The following is a 27071-nucleotide window of genomic DNA, read 5'->3' on the forward strand; positions in this document are numbered from 1 at the left end:
GGTATGGTGACGCGGCCATTTTATTACTCGATGAAGCAATGGCGGGGCAGTTTTGACGATGACAAATAATATTATCATCATTATCAGCTGTAATAACGGCGTACTCGTTGTACAGTGGTTTTAGCCGCCACAGTTTACTTCACCGCCGATTTGGGGAGATGGGGTAGGTAGCAGCGCATTGAAAGCGGGAGCTGATAAATTGGTGCGTAAATACGTCACTATAAATGGACTGTTAAGTGGGGAGTGGTTGGGAAGAAAGCTATGCATTGAGGGCAATAGCTTGGATGCACAAGCGCCATTGAGGGTGCGAAAGGACCATGTCTGACAAGTCTCCAATCATTGATGTGGCCCGTCTCGAAATCCCTATCCAGGAATTCGGAAATGACTAGCGCAGCTGAGTTTGCTGGTAATGGCTTTTATACTTCGCTGCCAAGTCATTATTTGACCTTCCCTGGCTCGTTTCGACCCTTCACTTGGTTGTTCGAAATGAACTCTACAAGGAAGCCTGTCGAATGGCATACACAGCACGTGGCCAAGCCAGCGCAACCGATGCAGTGTGTCAGTCCATCTATCGTGGGCGAGTTATCTCTTCCGAAAAACATTCGACGTACTTCAGCATTGTAGGCCCGGTGTTCTCACCAGACTCGGGCAATGCCCCAAAGACATCAATGGTCAAACACTGAAACAATTTAGACGTCCTCAATGCGCTTCGGCCAGGTTTTTTACCCTTATAATAAACAGAAGTGCACCGCAGGATTGTAAACTCGACCACTGAGGGATAGGCTGATATCATGCACACGCCACAGATGATTCAGGTTCACAAAAGCTGTTATAACCTACCCCACCCGAGACCACCACAACTGACGTGAGGTCGTCTGTGTGCTCAGTATCTGTGAGCGAACGCCTGGGAAGTACTTCGAACCCACAGGCACCGGAGGCTGACAGGGAGTGACAAATTGGAAGAGGAAATGTGAAAGAAGACAGCCTTGTCTGATACCATATAATGTGGAACTCAGAAGAGAGATACCAGCCGCGGGAATTGGTTAATACCGCCTTATGGAGGGTCAAGAATTTATGGGGACACCTTTGCCCCACAGACACTGTCATAGTGCCTGACGGTTCCCGGAGTCAAAGGCAGCTTTCAACTCAACGAACACAACCACTGTTGGTTGCTGGGAACAGTGTTGCTGTTTCAAAACCTGTCGCGGAGTGAAGATTTGATCGATACATCCCATTGCAGGACGGAACCCAGCTTGGTTTTCACGAATCTGTCCCTCCCTGTGTCCAGTCAGCCTTCAAAGGATAGGGCAACAGAGCACCTTTGATGCCACAGCTACCAAGCTGGTGCCACGGTGGCTTTTGCACAGCGTCCGCGGATAACCATCGGCATGCCCCATTCTACGGGCACTTAGTCATCAATCCGTATCGCACCAATCAGTTTTGTTAGATTGGTCATCAGAGATTCTCCACCTTCCTTGAAGAGGGCTAGATAGAGGCCATTCGGTTCTGGTGACTTCTCCCATTTTAGGACGGGGATTTCGTACTTTATTTCTTCCTATGGACGACCAAGGTTTATATTCCATTCGCCCATATGTACTGTCTCCACATCCTGTTACAGGAGGAGAGCTGAACTGTTCTTCGAAGTGTTCGACCCATCTCTCTAGTCGACGAGTTTGCGAGTGAATTAATGAGCCATCTTTTTCACTTATCGTTTTGCTAACCGTTGCCTTTTCAGGATCAGTCGATCGTATCAGTTGATATAGGTTACATCTGTTTCCCGTAGAAATGGCCTTCTCCATCTCCCGAGCTTTCGATTTCCACCAGGGCTCTCGGTCTTTCCTTAGACTCTTCACTATTTGGTGGAATTTGCGTGTACCCTCGTACTCGTTGCCTGATGGTACGGATTTCCTGGCATCGATCATGGATAGCGATCTCGACGACATCCAATGGTATCGTGGTCGAATTGGAGAAGTCAGACAGGCAGCAGTGAAGGCAGCTAGCATAACTCCTTTTGCATTTGGTCACGCTTCTACACGCTCACTACCACCACAGTGTTGGCACAGGCTCACTCATCGCTTATATATATATATATTTGATCATGTAATTGTGGCTCTGAACTTTCCTTTTTTGCCATATTTTCCACTTTCGTTTGGCACGAAAATCAGCGATGCATCTTTTAAGTTACGTCGTTAATAGTTTACCTTCTTTTCTGCTTCATCGGTTCACACGAATTTTTCTGGCATCAAGCAGTTATGAACAAATCAGAACCAGCAACAAGTGGTCACAGACGATGGCTAAATTCAGCGGCAACTTGCCACTCACTTAGTATTGGTGAAGGACTGGCAACGTTTACATATTTGAACCTTGAGACTAATGCAGTGTTAAGTCAGCGGAGGAAAGTTAACCGTAACCCAACCCTGTCTGGAAACACATGCGAGTTTTGATATTTTTGGAAGCGGCGCGGACTTTTCCTATGCCGATTATGAGGATGGTGTACAAAGCCATTAGCAGAATGAAGAAACCTCGACAGCAGCTCTACTACGAATGACAAGGCCACTTGTCTCTGTCTGTCTCTCAAGTTGGGAAGTTGATTTCGCCGACGCAACTTGGGCGAAAAAAACATGCGATGGATAACAATTGACATGGAGGTTAATATCAGGCCGCATAAACTCTGGTTCATACGCCATATACAACCCAAGTTACCGAAAAACAGAGCATGGTTCTGTCGGATCCTTGTTGCATGGAACGCCAAAAGTGTGACACTTTAATTTCCCTATTTTTTTTAGAGTTTCACGACTATACATTTCCATAAAAGCTGCTTCAACTGTAAATTGCATATGATGAGCTTGTATCCGGTTTCGGATTCACCCACCACAACGGAATGTGCCGATGAACATCTGCGCCCACAAAGTTCACGCTTCGCCACATGTGCGTTCACCTAAATGTCTGAAATAAACTCAGTGTAAACCCGAAGGGGACAGACCACAATGTGAACAGGACGGGGAACCACATATAGTGTTATGGGCTTCAAGTGACGTAAAAACAAAAATATCTTGAAATTTGGAAACTCAGCACAGGATGCATAATTGGCATTATACTAAATGTAATAGAGCGCATCATCTTGATAAGAAATTGCTTTATCCGGGCTGTTTCTATGTAACCATATTACTGTTGAGTGAGGCACCATTTTGAGCTTAATTCGGAAGAACTGAATGGCAAAAAAACACCACTGTGTTACCAGACAAGCAAGTCACCGAAAGTTATATTTGGCCTCTACTCTACCCGTTTTGCAGTAGCACCGAAGATAAAGGTAGGTTGTCCTAACCCCATAGATCAGGTAGTGTTCTGCCCAAATACTTCCGTGCCACACGTACAATTCACACCATTGAATACGGTCACTATCACTAGACTAAAAACGTTAGTGTTAACACCTACCTAATTATATTTAAGGCATAAGAGAGGAAAGAAGAAAAAAGTGTGGGCGAGGGCAGGGATCTGGTATTGGCCTATCGCAAGTATCCCGGGATACATACATCTCCTGAAGCTCGATCAGACAATCTGGAAAGAAACTGACAACAAGAATGCCACCGACATTGACCAACTGCCATTTTTGCAGCGTCTCCAGCCAAGCAAAGCACAGGTCACTGGGAATACATCCCAGAAGGTGTACAACACCAATAACGACTAAACTCTTCGTAATCCCCTTCACACTTTTCTGTCAAGTCCTACGTTGTCCAGTTTGCGGTTTCCTCCATTTTAAAGGGGACAAGAACAAAACTGATCTCGGTAGGCGGTCTTTTTGCATGCATAGCACGGCCAAACCACCGCAGTTGATGTTGCTGGATGTTTTTCGTGGTTGAAGTGAAGGCCACACAAACAATCGTTTTCTGATTACATCCTCACAAATTCGTTGGGATCAGCCGACATTAGCAACGCTTCTGAGGTATCGGTGGTAAAAAAAAACGTAAAGAAGTTTCCCGTTACTCGTCTGCAGAAGCCGTTTTGCAACCACACAACCACACAAGCATTACTGTAACCTGGTGCGGGCGGCCCTTGAGACCCAATGATGACTTTTTTGACGCCACAAGCAACGCGAATTAGCAAACGTAATTCGAGCCTTTGAGATTCTTGCACTGACTTCATCAGACACACTTCCGTTAGAGCTAATACAACTACCTAGGTATGCAAAAAATTTTACAATTTTTCGTGGTTGAAGTGAAGGCCACACAATCGTCCGTTTTCTGATTACATCCTCACAAATTCGTTGGGATCAGCCGACATTAGCAACGCTTCTGAGGTATCGGTGGTAAAAAAAAACGTAAAGAAGTTTCCCGTTACTCGTCTGCAGAAGCCGTTTTGCAACCACACAACCACACAAGCATTACTGTAACCTGGTGCGGGCGGCCCTTGAGACCCAATGATGACTTTTTTGACGCCACAAGCAACGCGAATTAGCAAACGTAATTCGAGCCTTTGAGATTCTTGCACTGACTTCATCAGACACACTTCCGTTAGAGCTAATACAACTACCTAGGTATGCAAAAAATTTTACAATTCTCAGTGATTCTCCTTGAATTGTAAGGTGAACGTCCAGAAACCGCACGTCCTGAAGCAGAACTTTATACTTTGAAGGTTCAATGAGCATATCGAAAGACGGCACGCGGTTGCCAGCCTGTGCAACAGGGATTGTGCGTCGCCAGGGTTCTCACCAGCAATCATTTGAACACCAGAGTTCTGAATACCTTTCAGCATTCGCCTCACTAATAGTTCATCGTTGGCGAAGTTGAACAAGAATAGAGAGGGTGTATACCCTTATCGAACGCTAATTTTTGTAGGAAAGCCTTCGAAGCTCACTGTAAACTCTCACACCCTGTTGCGCAAATGTGGTTAAAAATGCTGCCCGACCAAAGAACGCCAGGGATGTGGGTTATCTGTATGTATGACGTTGATCTAACAGTCGACGGATTACGAAGATGTGGTTGGCACAGGCTCTACCCGTCCGAAATCACGTTCACGGATCAACGTTTCGTATGCAGCTTAAGACAATGAAGGATCAACGCCAAAAGTTTTGATACAACCGGAGTCAAGCTGACACCTCTGTGGTTACTACGTTCACTGCGAGTACCTTTTTTGAAAATGGGGCATATGATCGACTCACACCAGTTTTTGGGACGGCTTCTTTCTTCGAGTTAGAAACAACTAGGCCAGAAGGACACTGGTTAAGGAATTCATCTTCATCGGTGAATACAACGGGTGGAAGGCCATCAGGATCAGGAACACAATAGCACTTGAGTAAGGGTATACAACTTACTGTAGGAAATAATAAATAAGTTGTAGTTAGTTTACAAAACTAGCTCAGAGAGACGTGCACTTTGGCCCTTCCTTGAACTTAGGAACAAGCATTAGAAACGGAAGTCACCGTATACGATAGTCTTTTTACGTAATGAGCTTCTTTCATCTTGTTTTGCTGTGGCGGAATCTAGAGGACCGCTTAAATGAAACAAGGTCGTTTTTGGTTGTTGATAAGTAGGGTGTTCATCTGTCCAACTTTTATATGAACGAATTATATTCCGCATTTATTTGCATTGGCATGGATGAAATCATACACTGAGTAGTCCAACTTCACAATTTCACTTTATTTATAATCCCTACAAGCTACACACTCCATTATTGCTGACTGCAGGTCAGCTGTGTCATTATTTTAAAATTCAATGGTACTAGGAAGGACCTGGAGACGATAAGGTCCCCATAACACAGCAGGGACATTCATATCCCGAGCTTAATTCCAGACCTCTGAGTTCCCATTTTTTCATTGTTGATAGTGACGAGCATTTTCGCTACTGAAATCAGTTCATCCACTTTTATACAACTTCCAGAAAGCCGGATAATTTTGGAAAACTAATTTTCATATCGAGATTTAAAACCAACGGTTTTGGTCAGACCATATGAGACAAAGATCAATGAAGCCAACCTTCATACGGTAGTTGAAAAGTGAACTTCTAGGTTAAAGAAGACAAAAAACTACAGCAGGCGAGTGGACTTCGAAAGAAAAATGTGTGGTTTTAGATCACTGAAAATTGCAACCGTGGATGAACAGATATGATTGACAAGTAAACATGTATACAGGCATGACGTCCTTTGGCGCCTATCGTATAACTCCACCTTAGAATACAGTATTCATCCGTGGGCCATTTGCAATCGACGAAATATTATCAGTAAAATGGATATCTTTTAATGATCAGAATCGATCTTGTGGAGTACCACACTGTTACAGGCGAAGCACCGGTAGGTGGACCAATGTAAATTTAGTCTAATTTATATGAACAGCATTCAGCATATGGGTTAATAGTCTCCATCACTATTTTACATTCATTCCACATCTTGCCCATTAAAACTGAAATGGAAGAGTAAGTACTGATAAACAAGTCCGTTATTCGGCCGGTTTTACCTTATACTTATGAAGTCCGGTTAACGCATGTCTCAGACAATCGCAACATGGGGACTTTCGACCGTTGGTGGTTGGGACCGTGTAACGAGTGAGGCCAACGGTTGGGCACCGCACGAATTTAGCAGCTAATTCAACAAACAACGTTTCAAAAGATTTTTACAAGAATTCCGCCACCCAAAAACGGACATCACTGGAGCTGACTTGCTCGCGAGCCACACGAAAAACGACGCTTTTGGCGAACTGGTTAATATACGACCTGGATCAATTCTGGTAAGAAAGGTGTTGATAATCTGACTCTACAAGTTGCCCATGGTCCACATCAATAGAAGGAAAATTCACTCGGTATCTGTAAGAGTTTTCCCCCCGGACGCTGCGCTTTAGCAGCTGCAACTGAAGACATCCAAGAAGAGAGCTCGTAAAAAGAGCAAGTATCCACAAATTCAAACGTAGAAGCATATGCAGTTCCACGCAAAGAATTTTGACGGGAAAGTGAAATTTTTAAAAACGACGCCATAATGTCGAACTCTTATTGGTAGCCGCCAACTCCGCCGAAATCCCCTCAGAAAGACCGGGGAGTCTCTGAGCCAGGAAACCCTACTAGTCAGTGAAATTGTGTCAATAGGTGATGCAACATACAAGTGAAAGCAAAACGGATAGTTCACCTACCCTCATCAGCCCATAAACAAATACTCATACACACAGCAGTTACTTCTACTTGGCTGAATCTGCTCAGTGCTGCCGTTATTACTGAATCAATATTTTCGGTTCAAATTCACACAGTGGTGGAGTAAAGGATAGGTTTGTACAGTAGTATTTTTGCCACAATGGTTTTTAAAATATGAGGTTTGCACACTTGGGGCACCGAACTGACCAAAAATCACTTTTAGAAAGATAAAGTGAAGTGCCCAACAAAAACGCCGCCTTGGTAGCAAACGTTTCCCTTAGGCTGTACTGTTGGTTCAGTAGTCCAGCTACAAGTCTACAATGTTTATGGCTCGCCGTTATAAAAGTCATTCCGAAGTGTTGTCACTTCAGTCGTCAGCCCGCTGGCCAGCAAGGTGGTATAATCAAACCAACAGTTGCGAACGTACAATATCCATTATCTGTCCAACTTACGAACTGACTTCTTGGTTCAAAGGATGAAGTTCCATTTATTTCCACAGATGAATGTTGAAAAATTTTCAATATCACCGTCTCCTCCAGGTAGTTTTTATCCACCATTTTTTCGCCTCTGCAATAGAGAGAATGTCACTGTCTCACGGCTAGAGAGTTAGAGATCACGCTCAGCAAGCCGTTGTTCTACCCAGTCAAAAAAGCTTATGATAGCATAGAAAGCTTGGAGAGTTGGTGGTCTCTATGATGTCATACAACCTACTAAATTAACCTATTCCTTGTTTTATACAAAATAGGCGTGGTACCTTACACTATGCAAAGAAGAAGCAAACATACCGCTTTGATCCAACTTCTTTAAGAATACCTTCATCGATAAGTCGGTTGAAAAGACTTCGCGCCACTGTATATTTTACCTCGAGGTTCTTCGATATGATGGCGGGAGATATGGAATCCAAACTGGTGCACAGTAACACAGCTCGGCGCAAAAGGCAGAGTGACTACGCGAAAAAGGAAACGAAGACAGGAAATATTACGTCAATAGTGACGGGAGGTTACTAAAGCGTAGCAAAACGGAAATGAGGACAGATCAATTGCCTTCTAATAGCAAAATCTCGGCAAAAGAAGGAATTGCGCCAGGATTATACAGCAGAGAATTCGATGCTTGCCGCAATGATGGTAGTATGTTGTCGCTTGTTCGCTTCGGATTTCAGTTCAGTTGTGTCCAGGGAGCGGGGTCCAACTAACCGGTTGGTGACACTGGTTTCAGGCTCTCATTTTTCTTGATCACGACATGATCAACTATGTCCATCCACTCCATGTGAAGTTTCCACTAGAACCCGTCGCCGTAAAACGAATATTCCCATTTATTCGCAATGAAATAACTCAAAATCTCGCGGTAGGGGGTTTGGAAGCATATTTGGCATATTATTGGCACTTTCTGTGAAGATATGTACTTGAACTTATCATACATTAGGAAATTTATGAGATTTATGCATGCAATAGCATTCATTCTGAAATTTATCATTGAAAAATGAACGCCAAGATCCCAGTCAGAGTTAGTTGAACTAAAATGCTCATCGTATGACCTCGTTTGGGGGACGCAAGGTGAAAAGTAACTTGTAGGTTGACTAGAAGTGTAGGAAAGGTTTCACCTTTTTGGGCTACCCGACTTCGCGGTCTCTCAATGGATGGGAAATAGCCAGTTTGGTGGCGCTTGGGTTATCAGTTTTTAGCAAGATCATCGAAATTATCATGCGGCTGAAATCATGTTCTTTCGTGCTTCTTCTGCAGAGTTTGCGAAACGATTGTGTTAATGGATAATAACGGTACCAAAGCAAAGCAAAAGAACTAATAATTTGGGAATCCTGAGGAAGAGTTGGCACTGTATAGGTGATCAAAAGAGTTATGCCAACACGCATTAGTGAGGGAAACTCATTTGTTAGGCTGGGATCCGAGGGGTCCACAAGGGGAAAGTCATGCTGACCTTCGCTTCTAAGGAATTAGAAAACCAACAAAAAATGAATGTAGCTTTCAAGCCACAGTATTTTATAACAACCTCGGCGCAACAAATGAAAGGAAGAAGGCCTTCTCTGTGGAGTTATTTATCAGGAAATGCCAACTGACCGGTTAGAGACTATTGGACAGGGGAGCAAAATTCTCATTTGCATCTTATTTACAAAAACTGGACATCCATCTTCTCCTGAACGCGTCTTCTTGAACTTTTCTGGATATTCATTGACTGCAATCATTCATCGCTCAAATCCAAGCAGATGTTGCAAAGCTACTTCACAAATTCCTCAACAGATCTCCCCTTTTCAAAAGACGCAAAGCGAAATTCCACGAACAACACACAATACTCGCGTGCCTCCCATCAGTAGTATCATTGTTACACAAGTATTTCATCTTAGAAATACATGGGAAACTGACCGCGAACCGTGCTACGGCTGCCAAATAATTGTCTACTGAGAGGGATTTGGCCTCTCGTCTAATTCGATGAGGTGTATCGTAACGTACCACTGGACAGGAAGCTTGTAGTAGATTGTGAAGTTTGTGTGATACTTGTCAGCCTGCGCTTAGGGTTGGATGTTCATGGTACTGAGTTGTCATGGTCTATCCGGCTGTTTAGTCTGCTTGTAAACATTGAAACCATCTTTTTATAGGGCGTCAGTGACGGTTATTCCGAACGCGAACAGAGCTGACCATTGTCCACAAAGATTTCTTCCGTAAACCGGGTTGTATGCTGCTACCCCTATGGTTAGTCCGCCTGTTTTTGTTTTTAAGTTCAAATTACCCAAGACTGATGAAGTGAGCACTGTTGGTGGTTCTCAGAAAGGACGAAACAGTTGTACAGTGCTTGTCAGTTTTTCAGCCAACGTCTTAACGACCTCTTAGCAATTCCTATCCCATGAAAATCCAAGATAATTTGCAGCTCTTGAGGAGATTTTTGGTGACTGAGGCAACGCAAGTGGTCGTTCGTCTGTCCACTGAGGAGGGTAATTTGATTGCACACGATTCATCACCAATCAAGATGACATTATCAGTGCGAACTGATCCCACAATCAGCTTATTAGCTCAAAAAGGAACCCTCGTGGCCGACGAACCGAATGTCACTCAACGGAAACTGATCTCAAGACCCAAGGACAATCAAGACAAACCTAAGAGGAACAAGCTGATACACCAAATCAATTGCAACAAATGCAACAAGATCTACGTTGAAAAACTGAAAGGAAATTATGTAAGCGAACACAAGGGTTACAAGGCAGCCATCAGGAAACATGAGTGCCAAGGTTAGAAATTCAATCTTAAAAACGTACAAATCCGGGCATACGGTGACACGAGACATAGAATGGAAGCATGGTGCTCCACGACGGATTCGATCAGTTGACATAATAAACCAGATCAAATTTATACAGCACTACGTGCAAAGGACCAATATCTCAAACAGAATACTTAAAGAGAACCGAACATCTGAGTAATAAGCCAAAAAGTAAGAAACACCCTGGAGTCATTTTAATGAAGGGCACAAACAGGAACCCATGTATCTCAAGGACAGAGATCATCCCAACATCGACCAGAATACGATACCGAGGGGACAAGCCCAAAGGTCACGTGATCATCTGTCAATCGGGATACACGATAACACACCAAACAATGGAACCGCCCAACCAATCGTGATCAAAGGCCAGCCCGGGCTAGCAGCCTTAGAACACACGCAACACTACTCAACACAAAACGGCCGATCCATCGTTACGCCCCAATACGCTTCCTAACAAAGTACTAAGGATGTCACCTCGATTGGTGACATCCGCAATCAACCGTCCAGCCCAGCAATCAAACGAACGATCCTGTTTTACATTACTCGCGATAGCCCCATTCGCCAGCGCTCATTTGTTCCGTCAATTTTTAATCTATCGGTTTTATCTATGGATATGAAACTCAACAGCAGCAAGAGTCAACTACTCACACGCAGCAGAAATGAAAACACGAAGATTATCCAGTATCGTATGCCCTGACACAATCGTATTTTCAGAAAATCTATCTGAGTCCAAACGGAGTTGTCCAGGTAACTGAACTTCGAGCAGAACTGGAAGGCAGCTTGAGTACGGTGAAAACAGTGTTCCCAGAAATTTCATGTTCATGGTTCAGTATGAGAAATAGTATATTCGGTTTTCCCAGTACGGCTGTCGGCCGTACAAGACAATCATGCAGCATAAAGGATATTCTATTGAAAAAAGCCCAAAGAGCACTACTCATATGTTCGCTCCCTCAGTACAATAAAGTAGGACAGCGTTTACTAAACTCTAACACTTTTGGTACCGAGGTAACATCAGCTTGGCTGTCAAAAGTTAGAGTGCACAATGCTGTGATCCGATCTGTCCTACTTTATGGGCCGGGGACGTGGCAACTGTGTGTGAAAGACTTTAGATGGCTCTCTGTATTTGACCATCGGTGCCTTCGAAGCGTTGTGTGGGTCTGGTGGGAACACCGAATCAGGCCACTGGGGTACGCCAGGATGTCTTTGGGGAAAGCTCACCCACTCTGGATAGATCAGTTGGTCACATTCACGGGTTACGATTCGTATACCACAGGATCGTTGTCTAATTTAGCCCTCTTCGCCCAGCCTTGTATCGGATGCAGAAAATCTAGAGGCGGTCAGTCCACGAGTTAGCAGAGAAGCATGGAATCCTTTACTAGCAAATTAAACCGCGCTGGTAACTGTTGTCTCCCCGAATGGCGACTGCGAGGCGAGACAACCTAATGATTAGCGACCATGACAAATACGTCTGTCCAACATCCGACGGCGCACTTGTATCAAAACTCTTGCCTTCACTTGATAGCTTTCACTCACTGTCATAGCGGATAAATGCAGCCATTTGACGCCGATGGAATAATTGCATCATCACTTCCAACGAGTGGTTCTGATTCTCTTATCCCGGTGAGCAAAGCCGTAGCAGCTACAGCCATTGCAATTCGGTGCATAGATTGTAAACTGGATAACTGAGTGACTAACATCATGATCAAGAACTTTAGGCACTACCCTAACAGAGAAATAAATCAAAACACAAGGACTCACCTTTCGGGCATCGTCTGGCAGTCCTTTTAAGCTGTTATCGGTTATACCGCCCTTCTGCAACAACTCTGGCTAAAAAACAGTACGAAGTGTGGATATACTGTGGTCTGTTGAAGTTAAAAACGAAGAAGCTGGATTATGAGGACATACTGTCTAATAGTTGAGCCACATTTCTGGATAAGGCGCATTTTTTCACAGAACCATCAAAAGTGACAACTCGCGAGACCCAAAATACTTCCACCAGAGACGTTACAAACGTGGTTTGAACACTGGTAATCAGCAAATATAGCTATTCAGTAGTCCTCTCATCTCAGTATCTTGTTTCATAATGACCTGAAAGAAGTACGTTGTCGGATTTTGTTCGTGAATTTGTGAATTCCATTATCACGCATGTGTTTTACTGTTCCGCTTACAAAATGACCACCTAAACCCATTGGATGGCATCACTCAGTTGATATTTTGGTCACCATAACCAGGTATCGTAGTAGACAGCACTGAACAGCATCCTTCCGGGATTTTCAGCAGGGGGCAACCTGAGCTGTTAATCATCTAATGTTATAAGTTTGACTGACTATGCCCACCTAGTTGTGCGTCAATTCGATGACGTATCAACGCACGAAGAGAAGTCTTGCTGAAAGCATCTCTGAATGTTACTACATTCTGTTCTCCGTCTATGGATGCCAACAATAACTAATTAGCCATAAAAGTGACTCACCCAAGCGAGTATCTAATACAGGTCTCCAGTTTCTAACGTGACTGGTCTTGATTGAAGCTGACAATTTCTCGCCTCCCCCCACACACACCGCAGCTTGTTTCTCTGACCCGAGATGACCTTATCTAAATGTGAGATTGTTCGTCGTGAAAAATCCTGTTTACTTCAACAGTAGGGAAACATATCATGATTTTATGAAGGATGGATTGTAACAGTCAATAAATTGTGCAGGATGTACCATGAGCTGACTGAAATTTCTCAGGGTAACTTCGTGTTAGATGACAATAATGATAACAGTAATCGTAATAGAAATCACAACCATTATAACGAGTGGGAGGGGAGAAGGGGTGGAAGCAAGAATATGACGACGACGATGGCAGAAAGCATGATGACGAGAAAGATAATGATGAATCAGAGTTTAACAAGCGTGAAAAATCTGAACGGAAGGTGCATTTAAAAATAGATCATGCTTTTTCTCCGAACGAGCAGAAGAAGCCCTGTGTAGTAAAATCTGCTTTGCTCCGAATAGCAACCCCGATGACCAGCGAATAGATAGCCAATCGTTTTCGCATCTGATTAAACATGCAGCATTGCAAATTTAACAAACTGCTCCCATTTAAAAATGCTGTGCTCATTCGCAACTTTCACAGATTAGGCTGCCACTTATGTCTCTATCGGCGAAAGAGAAACAGTGGTCACTAGCAATATTCCCTTTTATATAAGATTATACAGAACGTGTAAAGATGGTGTTAGCAGACGGTTACTGACCGTAGTCCTCTCGGCATATCCCCTTCTTAGACTATAAATAGGTGTAGAAAAACTCCCCGAAAATGTATTCACGGAGATATTTTTGTTCTTACACTGAAACAGAACAATTAGGAATCATTTTACTGAGACCCGAAGGAGGACGATTCTGCTGAACTATATAATGGCATAAGCTAACTACTTCAGCCCGAAGTACCAAAGTTTGGAGAGAAAGACACTGCATTGGTCGAGTTCTCCGGAAAAAGCTGTCCACAGAAAATAATAATAAATAAAAATAATCATTCAGCTGCAACACCCTTTCGGCGCCTAGCTGCCGAGCCCCTCTAAGGCTGCACGACAGCCGAGACACTGCCATGCTGCCCAAGCCTAGACAGGGCGGTCGGGTTATGTTCGAAACATGGACGTTCCGTTCATTAGTTCATTAGTTTGGAGCTTGAACTTCTGAGCCGCACTGGACAAAGTGAGACATAGAGATTGACACGTAATACACAAATCGCTTCCTTGCGAATTTCTGACGGCAGTTGCGAGCAATCTGAGTAGATGGACGCTTGTTTTGAGAAGGGAATCCGACGAGATTTAACCCAGGCAAGGCCGGTTGTACACTGTATACGGATAGAGTAGCCATTCTCATGCTTCTCGTAAACCGTTCTGCCAACAAAATGAAATATCCTCATAAATATTCATCTTCGATAATACGACAGCACAATTCTGCATTTGGTAAGTTCATTCTGATGCTGAATGCACCGGAATTGATTGTGCGAGACGGAACACGGTTGCAAAAACACGAGAATTCGGCCGACTGCTAACTGCACGTTGAAACTAAGGACTAAATACCATGCTTGAATCTACGGCTACACTCATCTTGACCACGCATCCAAGACTAATCGTAATCCATATAAATAAATTGTTATATATATATATGTATATAATTAGGTACGGGTGGAATCCCACACACTCACCTTTGTTTCACTGCACTTCTCACAGATGTGAGAACTGGGTACATCAGTTTCCTCCAAAATCCGGAAACACACAGCATGTTGCCACATGCCACAACCATCGCACAGGATCATGACGCCATCGTCCTTGAATGGAAAGTATACCGGAAACAATCTTAACAAATATATGTAGTAAATGTGTATGGTACTAACTCACAAATTCATAAGGTTTGGTAAGTTGACCAGAAAGCTTGTCCATAGTTTATTATATTGGAAGCCTAATTCTAGCCAACAACTGCGGATTAAAAGAAAAACGAATAAGTAAAATAGGCAAACACACTCGGTTGTCTTAACCAAATTCACTAGGTTCGTACGGTTGGTATACGATCCATGAAACATAAGTTTCTATGGGCCAGAAGTTTCCCACAATGAGAGTCAAGTGATGCTAGGGTTATATAATATAGCCCTCGTAGTTAAGACACTGTTGTGCGGATAAAAATGCCGTTGCATTTTAAGATGATGTTATTCAGAGACTCAAATAAATTTAAGCTGAATCCGTCATGTATAACATCCCTCGCATGAACGTACCCTGAATGCACCTATTACACTAGGAAAGATATTCACAACATCAAAGCATTGCCCTTGATGACACTGTTCGTATGGTTTATGAGCTGTTCAAGGGTTTCCAAGCATCTTAGGACAGGTGAAAAACCAAGAGATCCAGCCGTTGTTCGAATAACCGCTACAACAACACAGATATAATGTCAAATGGTGATAAGACTTGTGGTCGGCAGCCAATGAGACAGCCTTGCAGGGTCCTTACGGCAACATGGTGCAACAGGCTACAGCAGAGAGTGGTTAAGACCAAGTGGAACTTAACACGTGAGGTTGCAGTCAGTTCGAAGCCTCCCAAGAGCCAAGGAGTAAAAGCAGAATGACATCAGTCACTCTACGTGGCGACCCATATGACTAGTTTAGTGGTCCTGTATCCGTAGCCACTCCGAAACTCAACCGCGTTTTCGACAAACAGTTACACAGTTATATATATATATATATATATACATATATATATATATATATATCCACAGGGCGAAGCTCCATACTATCTACTCCTGGGTTATTTGTCACACAAATCAGTTTAAGTAACTCAACACCAACAACTTCAACATTTCGATTTTTGTATTAACAATCTGCAGAAACCTAAACCTCGCCTTTAGAGCAGGGTTGGTTAAATAAAAAAGTAAGGGTACTGGTGACCGGACGATGCAGGCAATGTGTGGTCTTTCTGATTACGGCAGGTAGATACGAAACTGGAGCACCTACTTAAAAACCGTTCAGGCAGTGGCATCAGTCCAGCACAGCGGGTGGTACAAGGCAGCGACGCCCTCCTTTCCAAATTAAGCAAATTCAGCCTGAGTCCTACTTGCCTGCATCCAATACCTTCTGAAAATACATCCACGGCCCCAACGGTGTGATGAACAAGTCCATTTTCAGGGCACTCGCATCAGCCACATCATGAAAGACGACGTAAGTCAGCTGGCATCGATGTGAGATCAGTTTTTCACAGTACAGTACGGTACTACTATATACATCCTACTCTAGAGATCAGAGATATGACGGCTTACAGCAAATTTAATAATTTTACTGTGTAAGCAAAAAAGTCTCCAAAGTACCACACCAGATCAGCCGGAATACCGATTAGGCAACGCTGAGAAATGTCATATTAGTTTTGAAAGGACGACTCCAATACAATCTATCTCGACGACCATATTCTCTGAAGGGCGGGGCTTTTTCTACCCAACCTTTCACGGTCTATGATCTGACAATGAATCAAGAAAGCCCTAACCAATAACTGACATCCATCTGAATGAAAAAATTACACATGACGAGGGTAATGAAAATGTACATAAATAGCGTAATCACTCTCACGCATGTACCGAAATTAGTGACTTTAGTGTCTATCACAACTAAGTTCACTAGAAGAGTGAAACACCTCAGAGCAACGACTGTCCACCTTATTCAGCTCCACCCTGCTTGAATCAGACAGGGGTATCTCGACCGACAAACCCTGGGACATGATGCGTAGCTCAGTTAGCGTATCGATTTTCGAGAGCATTTCTATTGTTTTTACAGTAAAAGATTTCCACCGAAAAGCATACCATTAAAAGACTGCCTCGATTGTGGTTGACATAGAGTAAGTACATTCAAAACAAGCCAGACTAGTATCGACAACGGTCCATTCTAGTCAAATCTTAAATGGGAAGCTAAATTAGACTATCGGATGAGCCACACTGCAATCCTAAGATAGTGGCACATTGGTACACTCACTTTATTGACTCCACAGGGACAGCGAACGGAAAAGGTTTCTTCACTGTCATCCTCCGACTGAAGTGTTTGTTTCTGTAGTGACTCTGTAAGATCTGTTTCTTTTGAATCAGGTATCTGCTGTTCAGGTTGTGGCTATGGGGACAGACAAGAAGCTCATTTAGCGAAAAATGCTTCTGAATGATTGTAGGTCTAACATGAGTGCTTATTCTTCGGCACTACGTGCATTTTTCTCATAGCAATTTGAGGGAACCAGAGAGTCCCTGATTTTTCCCAATATCAATTTCCTTTCCTAGAGGATACGGCTTTACCGTAAAGTCTCTGCGAGACTTACTGACGGGTTTCCACATGTTGTTCAACGAGTATCAGATGACAGGCAGAGCAATGTTTAAGGGTCTGGGGAAATTAGCCCTTGGTCTTCCAAGTTGAGGGTTGGAGCACGTGTAGCGATTTGCACTTTAAAAACGCAGGTGCCCCGACACTTCCAACTAAACCATGCTCTTCTGTGGTAAGGCCTACAAGTCAAGGTCGTTGGCTGTGGTCTCCAATTGTTCTCATGTCTACTTTTTCGCGTCCTAAAATTAGCTCATTGCGCTTGTATCGATCATTCACACAACGAATCTCAGAATGAATAGACTAAAGCATAATGTCGTTGACCGAGTTGCCTTACCAGATACAACAGGGAAGATAAGCAAAAACGCCGCTGATGACACTCCACTCTTTCTTCTTCACACATCATTTCTCTCACCTATGCACTGAACGATGTTCTCCTTGTAGGCCCGTCTGTGGGGGAAGCGATCGGATGAACCCCGCTTTACTCACGATAGCACGTTAACTGGCGCCGACAGCTTCAGTTTTTACACCTGACGCTCAACTTTCGCATGCTAAAGCAGACTGCCTTTGCTCACAAACTAGACTCGTTTGACGGAAATCAGTGTGGTGTATGTGGAACAAAAATTATTCATCCAAAACGGCTGGACTAACTGTTTCAACATTCCTCTAATTTACTTAGCTTAAAGACCCAGGTGTCTTTGTGACAGGCTGTGTAAAGATCGATATCGTTCCTCGCTTGACTGGATACAAGTTTATTGTCACCCGTGTGAAGTTTGTTTCCAATAATCTGTGAACGGACCTCACAAAGTTTACTGCTACTTGGTTATGATTACTGCTTGAGCCACAAAATCCCTGATAGTCTTCGTGGTCTCTTGGGCACACTTATGCGGAGCGGAAAATTGTAGATACCATTGAGGGTGTGAACACACAGGTGAATAGATTAGGCGCAACTGGCTCCCTCTCTGATAGATGACTTGAGCTTGAACCCATACGTACGGATGACCATTAACAAAGGCCCGGCTACCTGCCGATTGTAGACTGTTTTCACGTAACACGAACTCCCGAAATAATCGAACAAATCTAACCATATGGTTTCCTTCGGCAATGAACCTGAAGCCGACCCAAATAGACCAAAACGTCGTCAGTCATTTAAAGTAGCCGCTTCAGGAGCTCTTGTGTAAATTTAACAGGTTTTTCAGAGCAGTACGAACGGTGTGAACATTTCTTAGAGTCTGCAAGACCAACAGGACAAAGGGCCCAACCAATGTGTTAGAATGACCTGGCCTACCTTACCACCGGTTATCAAGGTTGGCTGGAACGCGGTTACCACGAGGTTGCATGACGTTGGAAGCTGTGCCTGTTAAAGTCAGCTTTAAAAACGTTGGGTATGAAAACGAATAACAGCATTTCTTGGGCCTCACAGTACTGCTGACGCCGTCCTAGACGCAACTCAACCCCGTAGATAGAGACCAGCAGCTATGATTGAGCGACGCAATCTGAAACGCATTACTAAAAAGTTCCGTAATTTGAGAATGAGAAGACAAACCGCCGTAAGCTACGTTGTGACCGTGTTGTTTTGTAGCTAAATCGATTGAATGTATCCATAAACCGACCGACCGACCGAGTAGCGGAGAAGAAATCGGTGCACACAGTATTGCAAACAGAATTCTCAAACGGGGTCAAAATCTCTATAATGTGAAGTCGGCTTCTTCACAAGATACAATACAGCAGCGACTGGCCACAAAACCGTCCATTTTAACTCGAAAGGCAACATCGAAGGGCAAGTTATTCCTACAAATCTACCTGGAGTATTCAAATGATCTGGCAACTACGTTAACTTAGTGCCATTATTCACTGTCATATGAACGCATTTACGATCAATCCTTTGAAAAAGGAGCGACCACTACACAAACCTCATTACAGCCTCCACCCACTTGGTTTTTCAACTCCAACGACTTCTGCGACGCTTCCTGGATCTCCATTTTGTCTTCGTTCAAGTGCTTTGTGAGTGGTAAAAAAGCCCTGTTTGTCTGGAGATGCATCTTTAAGCTGTGGAAATTGTGATGAAGACGGACAGTACTTACCTATGGTGTGCTGTTTTCACTATACCAACCCTAATATTTGCTGGTATGCCGTCAAACTGAAACACGACATCGTCCGCTTTTTTGAAGCCAGGTGGTACATAATCTTCTGGAGTGTCTGGAAAAAGACAAAGAAATAGAATGGGCGTGAATAAGCGCATATATTTATTGGGTACATTTCATTCGCAATGATAATACTGGTGGGAGATATTTAATCTAAATACCAAAGAGTCTCTGCTCAGCATGTTTTTTCATGCCAGGTTATAAGATGAAAAATGCATGTCTGTTGCCTTATAATGGTCAACTAGTTTTAATAAAAGCCTCAAAAGATCAGATCAATCGGAATTTAAAAATTGGCGCACACGTGCTCTGTTCAGCACAAAGAATGTGTCGATAGCAATGAAGTGCTAATGGGCAGCTTACTGTATACAACCTATTGCCCATGGGGGTTAAAAATGAAAATCAACAACAAACTCACAAACTATTTGCTACATGGGATTAATTTAGACTGCTGCTGCACATCAAACATATTACGAGGATAACCCGAAAACATGCCAAAATAAATTTGGAAATAGTGAAACAAAGTTTATCCACTGACGGGAAAAATTTGTCACATATCACCGAAACCTTTGGCCAATGCGGAACATGTTTTTTTGGAATCATGATAAAAATAAACACAAGGGAAAAATTCTAGCTTGCTTTTGAATTGCTGTATTCAATCCCGAACATGCACGTCGGACAGTTTTTATCTACACTCCAGAGGGAACCTTGTCGGCCCGGAATGTGCGGGCAGCATTTTCAAAAGAGCGTGGAGGGTAACCACCACCGGAGATGCTTACCACGCAATTCAGCTTCACAGCAGATGCATCTCATCCAAAAGGTGTAAAGTCCTGTTGCAAAAAGTGGCTCCTGAGCCTATATCTGGGAACTTAAAGGGTTTTTGTAGGAGCCCTTGACTCCCTTTCATATCTCACCTATTTTCTTCACACTAAAGGCCTTTATACAAATAGATGGATATGGTTGTAATGCAGTAAAGCACCAGTGTTCGCTTGTCCTTCTGTCAATGATAAGGACAATGACATTGAACAAAACAGCTTATCAGACAGGTTTGCAAGAGGCAACATGACATTCACGTCCAGCGCTTACTCCTGAAAAACCAAACTTTCGCATCTTCCATTTTTCGGCCTTTCTGGTTCACCGAGCTTCTAGGTCTGAAGCCTTGCTGAAGTTGTATGCTTCCTTAGAATTGATGTATGCTGTGTCTCTGAAACACGCATACAAGACCCAAGCGTGGTTATACATCTCAGAACGCCAAGGATAAACTCAGCTCCTTCATATTTCTCCCTTCGTGTGTGCGGTGACCCAGAAGTGATGAATTGAGGAATATATGGTGTGGAAGTTGCACTCAGTCCCAGAGCTGAAAGCGCTTTGCCGGATTAAATCTCAGCGAACAGTCGTATTTGAGCAGTCCACTTATTCAGCTCGAACAAGCTCAGTGCCTCCCGGCGTGAAAAGCAGTGCCTGTTTGTAGTGTCGGCTTATGCCTCAACGGACTGCGGTTCCGATGCTGAGAAGGGTGTTCTCTATCGAGAGCTATTCGGGCTCATTCGCCAGGCAAAACGCACTGACGTTGTGATCCTTGCAGGCGATACGAACGCTCAAGTAGGCCGTCTTGTCTCCTTGGAATCACATCTTGGTTACCAAATCGGAGTCGATGCTGGCCACACAGGCAACGGAGATTGGCTCCTCTAGTTGTGTGCTGCCCATGAACTGTTTCTGGCCAGTACTAACTTTCGACATAGACGTTCGCATCGTGTAACCACCATGTAAACACCGCTACCACCAACTGCAAGTCAACCTTGGACCCCGCTGGATCATTTGACCATTGGTCACCGGTAGAGAGCCACGATTCAAGACTGCCGTTCCCATGGGACACATCACTTCATTCCAATTACGCCATGGTGCATGCACGCCTGACAGTTCGCTTCCCTCAGGCCCTCGGAAGTCAGTAGGAAGCATGCCAATTCTCTATCTTCGAAGAACGATGATAGCTCACCAGTACCGATCTGAGCAGTGAGCATGTGGATGAAGAACAGTTCAGCTCTCCTCCTGTAACAGGATGTGGAGACAGTACATATGGGCGAATGGAATGTAAACCTTCGTCGCCCATAGGAAGAAGAAATAAAGTACGAAATATCCGTCCTAAAATGGGAGAAGTCACCAGAACCAGATGGCCTCTATCTAGCCCTCTTCAAGGAAGGTGGAGAATCTCTGATGACCAATCTAACAAAACTGATTGGCGCGATACGGATTGAAGACTAAGTGCTCATAGAATGGGGCATGCGATGGTTATCCCCATCTTCAAAAAGGGTGCGCGAACGCTGTGCGAAAGCCACCGTGGCACCAGCTTGGTAGCTGTGGCATCAAAGGTGCTCTCTTGCCCTACCGTTCGAAGGCTGACTGGACACAGGGAGGGACAGATCCGTGAAAACCAAGCTGGGTTCTGTCTTGCAATGGGATGTATCGATCAAATCTTCACTCCGCGACAGGTTTTGAAACAGCAACACTGTTTCCAGCAACCAACAGTGGTTGTGTTCCTTGAGTTGAAAGCTGCCTTTGACTCCGGGAACCGTCAGGCACTATGACAGTGTCTGTGGGGCAAAGGTGTCCCCCATTAATACTTGACCCTCCCTATGTTGTCCTCTTTCATTTGTCCTTTTCAACTTCAGCACTGATACGACCATGGAAGACTCACCATCAGCCTCTGGTGCCTGTGGATTCGAAGTGCTCCCGAAGCGACCGCTCACAGATATCGAGTACGCAGGCGACATAGCTCTTCTTGGATCGGACCCCGTGGTAATGTAAACAATATTAGATAATCTAAATAATTCCGCCTCATTGTTCGGGGTACAAGTCACACCTGCAAGTTGCACAATGTTACTGCAAGACTGGGATGGCCCAAAATCTAGCCTCATGCTTGCGGATGAACCGGTTGAAGTGGTAGACAAATTTGTTTACCTAGGCAGCTGTATCAGTCTCGGTAGTCTCGCAGGTTATTATAGTTCCATCCGAATTGAGAACGTCAGAGCAGCTTTCGTGAACTTGCGTCGTCTGTGGTGTAGGCCTGACATTAACTTATCTGTCAAGGGTCGAGTCTACAATGCTGCGGTGCGCTCCACAGAAAAATCGTCCATGTGTAGCACCCTTTCGGTGCCTAGCTGCCATGCCACACGGAAGAATCACGGGGGCTGGGATACTGCCAGGTTGCCAAAGCCTAGACAGGGGAAGTCGAGAGGCAGAGGTCGGGTTCGACCCACGGACCTTCCGGTCAGCAAATTCGCGCTCTGACCACTTGGTTCATCTTGCCCCATACTCGCTTCATACTACTATAATGATCAGCAACGTGGCTGATGCGCGACCGAGGACGTCAAAAGACTTTCATTGTTTGATCATCGATGCCATACTGTCATAAAATCTCTGCAACCATTTGGACCACCACACAAGTGACAAACTCCCACTTACTTACCAATAAGACATCGAAATCCCATCTCACTGACCTCCCACCATCAGCTCAGAAGTCAACTGCAAGTCTGGACCAACTCCGTTCCACCATGTCAACCATCCCGGCCACTACTGAAGTTGTGCCATTCCGTCTGTGTTCGACTTTATTCTGACTAATACATATGGTTAGGGAAGTTGAATTCGTCTCCCACGAGACTAAATTCGACTGAAGCAACTATTTTGGTCTTTCACACTGACACACGAAGAGACCACGACAGTAGCTATTCCACCAAAATTAAAACTGTTCTACCTTCCCCCCCCCCACGAGGTCTACTTCTTGTTGGTGGCTGAGACACCCAGTTACCAAACCCAGTCCAGAAAACCGACTGCTGGAAGGGCTATAATGGTCCTCGTCAAATATCCCGTTACTTTGGTCGGAGCTGCATTCTTTACTTGGACTATCCGCCTAACAGTGGGGGAAAATTATATTGGAAGCTCACCAAGGAGCTTGACATCCTAAACCTTTGCTGTTCTGGTTATCAAATTCGATGCGTTGTTGCCTGTCGAACCTGTCCGGCGTCCATCAACACTGGAATGGCGGTATCGTCAAGCCGGCGTGTGAAGGAAGTAACTAGTTGAATTTCACTAACCACAAGGATCATCCTACTTCCCATACTGACATAATCTGTCACTGACCAGGAAAGCGCGTACTGAGAAGAGCAAGATGCTCCCCCTGGGAGGCTAGTACAAATCTGTATACAAATAAACTTGTGTATTCAAACCACTGCTCGCGCGGAGTGGCTATACTATGAATATATACCTAAGTCGATATGGATGACTTAACGAAATCTCCGGACAGAGTAAAAAAAACCTGCTAAACTTGGCAGATCACGTGGTATTCAGCTCCCAGATTCACTAGATTCGAGGTTCCCCGGAGCACCAGACCATAGCTAGGCTCGTCAGAAGAACTGCCTATCGCCCTTTCAATCCAGCTTGGTACTCCAAATTCCTCACTCCAGTGGTCTCTTTTCTTTAGACAGCCACCAACCTCGTCTCCTGCAACAACATCGTAACATGGAGATCCAAAACGACCAAGTCATCACCATCACCATGAACAATAACCGAGTGACGCCACAGGCTGCCATCCATCCCTAGGAAGGTTATTGATTGATGCATGTTACGGAACGATGCGACATTTCACCAACCACCAACGATAGCACTTCTTGGAAGTTTGATCTTTATAATGTTGAAGGAGTGACGAATCCAAGGGGACTGGTCCGAAGGAACGCGCAACACCGCTTGATATTAAAATGGAGCCGACCACGCCAACACACCAAACAATCCAACGGTGGGTCTTAATGCAATTTGAAGCTATTATTAAATGAGCTGACTAAGGCTTACTTTCGATCGCTAGTCGAATACGATGTTCAGGTGTGGAATATCCGACTCAGGAAGGACATCAGATTTCTCCGGTGAACAAGGCAAAGCTATTAGGCAAACATGCGGCACCCGCGCTCTTCTATGCACGGAACGTTTGGGGTAGCTCAGTCGTTACTCTGTGGCTTACGGCAGTGAAGCATCGGTGTTGAACACTGATGTCAAGCCTTCGATGATGATGATGGCTTTAGAAGCATTTCAATACTCCAACTATTCATCGATATCAGCTGTAATAGCCGCGTACTTGTCGTACAGTGGTTGTAGCTACCAAAACCTCGTCCACCGGTGATTCGGGGAGGTGAAAGCCGATAAATTAATGAGCATGGTCATCACCAGCCCCCGTCAACACTAGCAGTTTTCGTGTTCACGAATGAAAGTCGCTTTAGCAACACAGACATAAAAAATATCAGCGCCACCTACTTTCTTTAAGAATGTCATTTGTTGAACTCTCTGGCAACAAAGCTTTCTTGCGCCAAGTCTATTACTAATATGACGGCTGGACTTCCACATCAAGACACTAAACCTATAAGTAATATGATAGCCATGATAGAACGCAGAAGTTATACGCACTATTAAGTTTTTACCATCTAGACCGTGGTTTACAGTGACGAGTTGCCCCACGTATGAAACGAATGCAATAAAATGTGGAGTAAGTCAAAAGGGGTAATTATCGTTTGTGAGCTCCCAAGTGAAAATCTGGACGGTGGGAACGTGTTTTCTCTACGGTGTGCCTGCTGAAAATGTTCCGTATGTCAGGACGCGCCCAGACAGAAGAAAAAGCACATGTGCAGAGAGTGAAGCATCCCCAAGTTTACCATCGGTTCGACACGTCCAGAAAGTAGGTGAGTCGGCGGCTCCCACCAAACACGGCTTAGCAACACATGACCAGCGTTGTGGGCCTGAGACTGTTCACGACCGGAACACCACCATTGGCTGTACGGAGCGAACAAGCGAACGACCATATTTGGCCAGTTAGTCATCCTATATATTTATGCAGACGCTCTGTATGTTTTGTCCTGGCAATACAGCCGTGTCCCCAGTTCTCTGTCTTCTCCCTATCGCGTAGTCTGGCAGGCTCAGCGCAGGCGTAACCCATAGACGGCCACCTCCACCGCACAATACAACACCGTAATTGTCCGTGGACCTAGAGAATTTTGTTGACTCCCTGCCCCCTGGGCACGCGAATACGTGTGTTGACTGTGTCTGTCTTCTTATAGATAGGATGGTTTGCCGTGTGTATAATAAATAGAACCGTTCCGACGCGTGAAAGACGGTAACCGACTTGTTGTCGGTCTAGGTTCTAATCGGGGCATGGTTTTGTCACGTGCATTGGGTGCTTGCGGAACAAAGGTGCCGCATGATCTAATGAGCACGGATGTGCTGATCAAATTAATCAAAGTTGGTTGACGGAACAGGGAAATATCCGCTACGTATCTAAATGTCCATACAAAACAAGTACTGTGGCTATTACACTGTCACGCAACACAGGATTATTTCTCAGAACATCCGATTCCCTTCAATATAGAAACATACCATCGGTATATTGCAGCCTCATTGTCATAAAGAGATCTCCTGACAATCGTTTTGCCTTTTCTCCCACTGCATTTATTGTCTTGAGGAGGTTTATTGTCGCCGTTTGAATTTCAGCCTGAGAAACGGCTGGTGGTAGCAGCCTTGACCTGGAGACCCTGAAAGCATATAAATATATCCACTGACGTACAGGTTGTCGCCTGCTGCCCCATCCACCTCGACAGCCGACTCGCCATAAGCGAGCTTGAAAGAGTATGATTCTACAATTTTGCATGAATCATAAATATTTACGGAGGATCTTTTGGCCTCATCACGGCAATAGAGCGATATGAGCGCAGATTTCAACTGCAGAGTTGTGATATTTCGAAGTGTCAACCTACGTATTGCCGATCGATGGCATCGAAGCAGCCACGCAACCAATAGACAACTTTCGACGACCCAGGAAATTTGTTGTCTTCTCTGAGTATTTTCAACTTCACACCTAACAGTATAAAACGATTGATTTTGCCCAACCTTCCAGCTGCTTATCAAAAAATGCAGAATTCGGGAATATGCGCCGGGAATAGAGGACATACGATACGGCAACAGCAAACAATTTTTTTACAAAGACTAATGAGTATACTTCCGTCCCAATATCCATCGGGAAGAGTTTTTGCCACTAAAACATTCGAGAACTGAAAAACAACCCACGTTGCCCGTGCATGATTGAGTGGCAACCACCACCGCCATCGCCGGTGCCTCGCGATAACACAATGCCCTAAACGTGTTTGCGCCAATATGTACTAAAACAAAGACTCCAATTTTTGTTGCGAATGCCCGAGCTCCAAATGAAAATAGTGCATAAGTTCCTCGAATAATCTGTATGAGAATATGCCAGGAGCTTTATGCCGTGCCGAACTTTGCACGGCATATCAAATTGTCCGAGAAACCTTGGTGTGCTGAATGAACAGATTTGGGCTGCAAAATATACGCTGCAAAAATATGAGCGTTGAATAAGATGGTTCTTGGTTAGACCACAAACGCAACAAGCTGCAACATTTTTGGTGCAAGACGTCCTACTCCGTACCCAAAGGTTTTGCACCTAAGAGCATTGTGCTTTATTCGTAATTTTCGGCTATCACTTCAACATAAAATTGTTCACTGCTTTGATTGACAGCGGCTAGAAGCATAATGTATTTTTCTGCAAAACCCCGGCGATCGAAATAAAAACTTTAACGTCAAAATGTTGCACTTCTTTGCATATATGCGTAGACTGAAAACCCCCCTCATCTGCCGTCATTTTTTGCGATTTGTTTTAATCGATGTCATTTGAAAATTATTG

General features: G+C 44.3%; 1 protein-coding gene across 1 annotated transcript in view; it reads right to left on the reverse strand.

The window, feature by feature from the left end:
- Positions 1-26323, reverse strand: part of T265_05762 (hypothetical protein) — a gene marked incomplete at both ends in the record, with an annotated part of 43625 nt that extends 17302 nt beyond the window's left edge. The window contains 9 exons of the mRNA XM_009170842.1: positions 7565-7679; positions 7898-8058; positions 12135-12203; positions 14568-14690; positions 16872-17003; positions 19136-19250; positions 19286-19400; positions 25754-25908; positions 25941-26323. Of these exons, the coding sequence (XP_009169106.1) occupies positions 7565-7679; positions 7898-8058; positions 12135-12203; positions 14568-14690; positions 16872-17003; positions 19136-19250; positions 19286-19400; positions 25754-25908; positions 25941-26323 (1368 nt within the window). The remainder of the gene's footprint in view (positions 1-7564; positions 7680-7897; positions 8059-12134; positions 12204-14567; positions 14691-16871; positions 17004-19135; positions 19251-19285; positions 19401-25753; positions 25909-25940) is intronic.
- Between the last annotated feature and the right edge of the window lie 748 nt (positions 26324-27071).

The sequence above is a fragment of the Opisthorchis viverrini genome, assembly GCF_000715545.1.
Source record: "Opisthorchis viverrini unplaced genomic scaffold opera_v5_106, whole genome shotgun sequence".
In the NCBI taxonomy this organism is placed as follows: Eukaryota; Metazoa; Platyhelminthes; class Trematoda; order Opisthorchiida; family Opisthorchiidae; genus Opisthorchis; species Opisthorchis viverrini.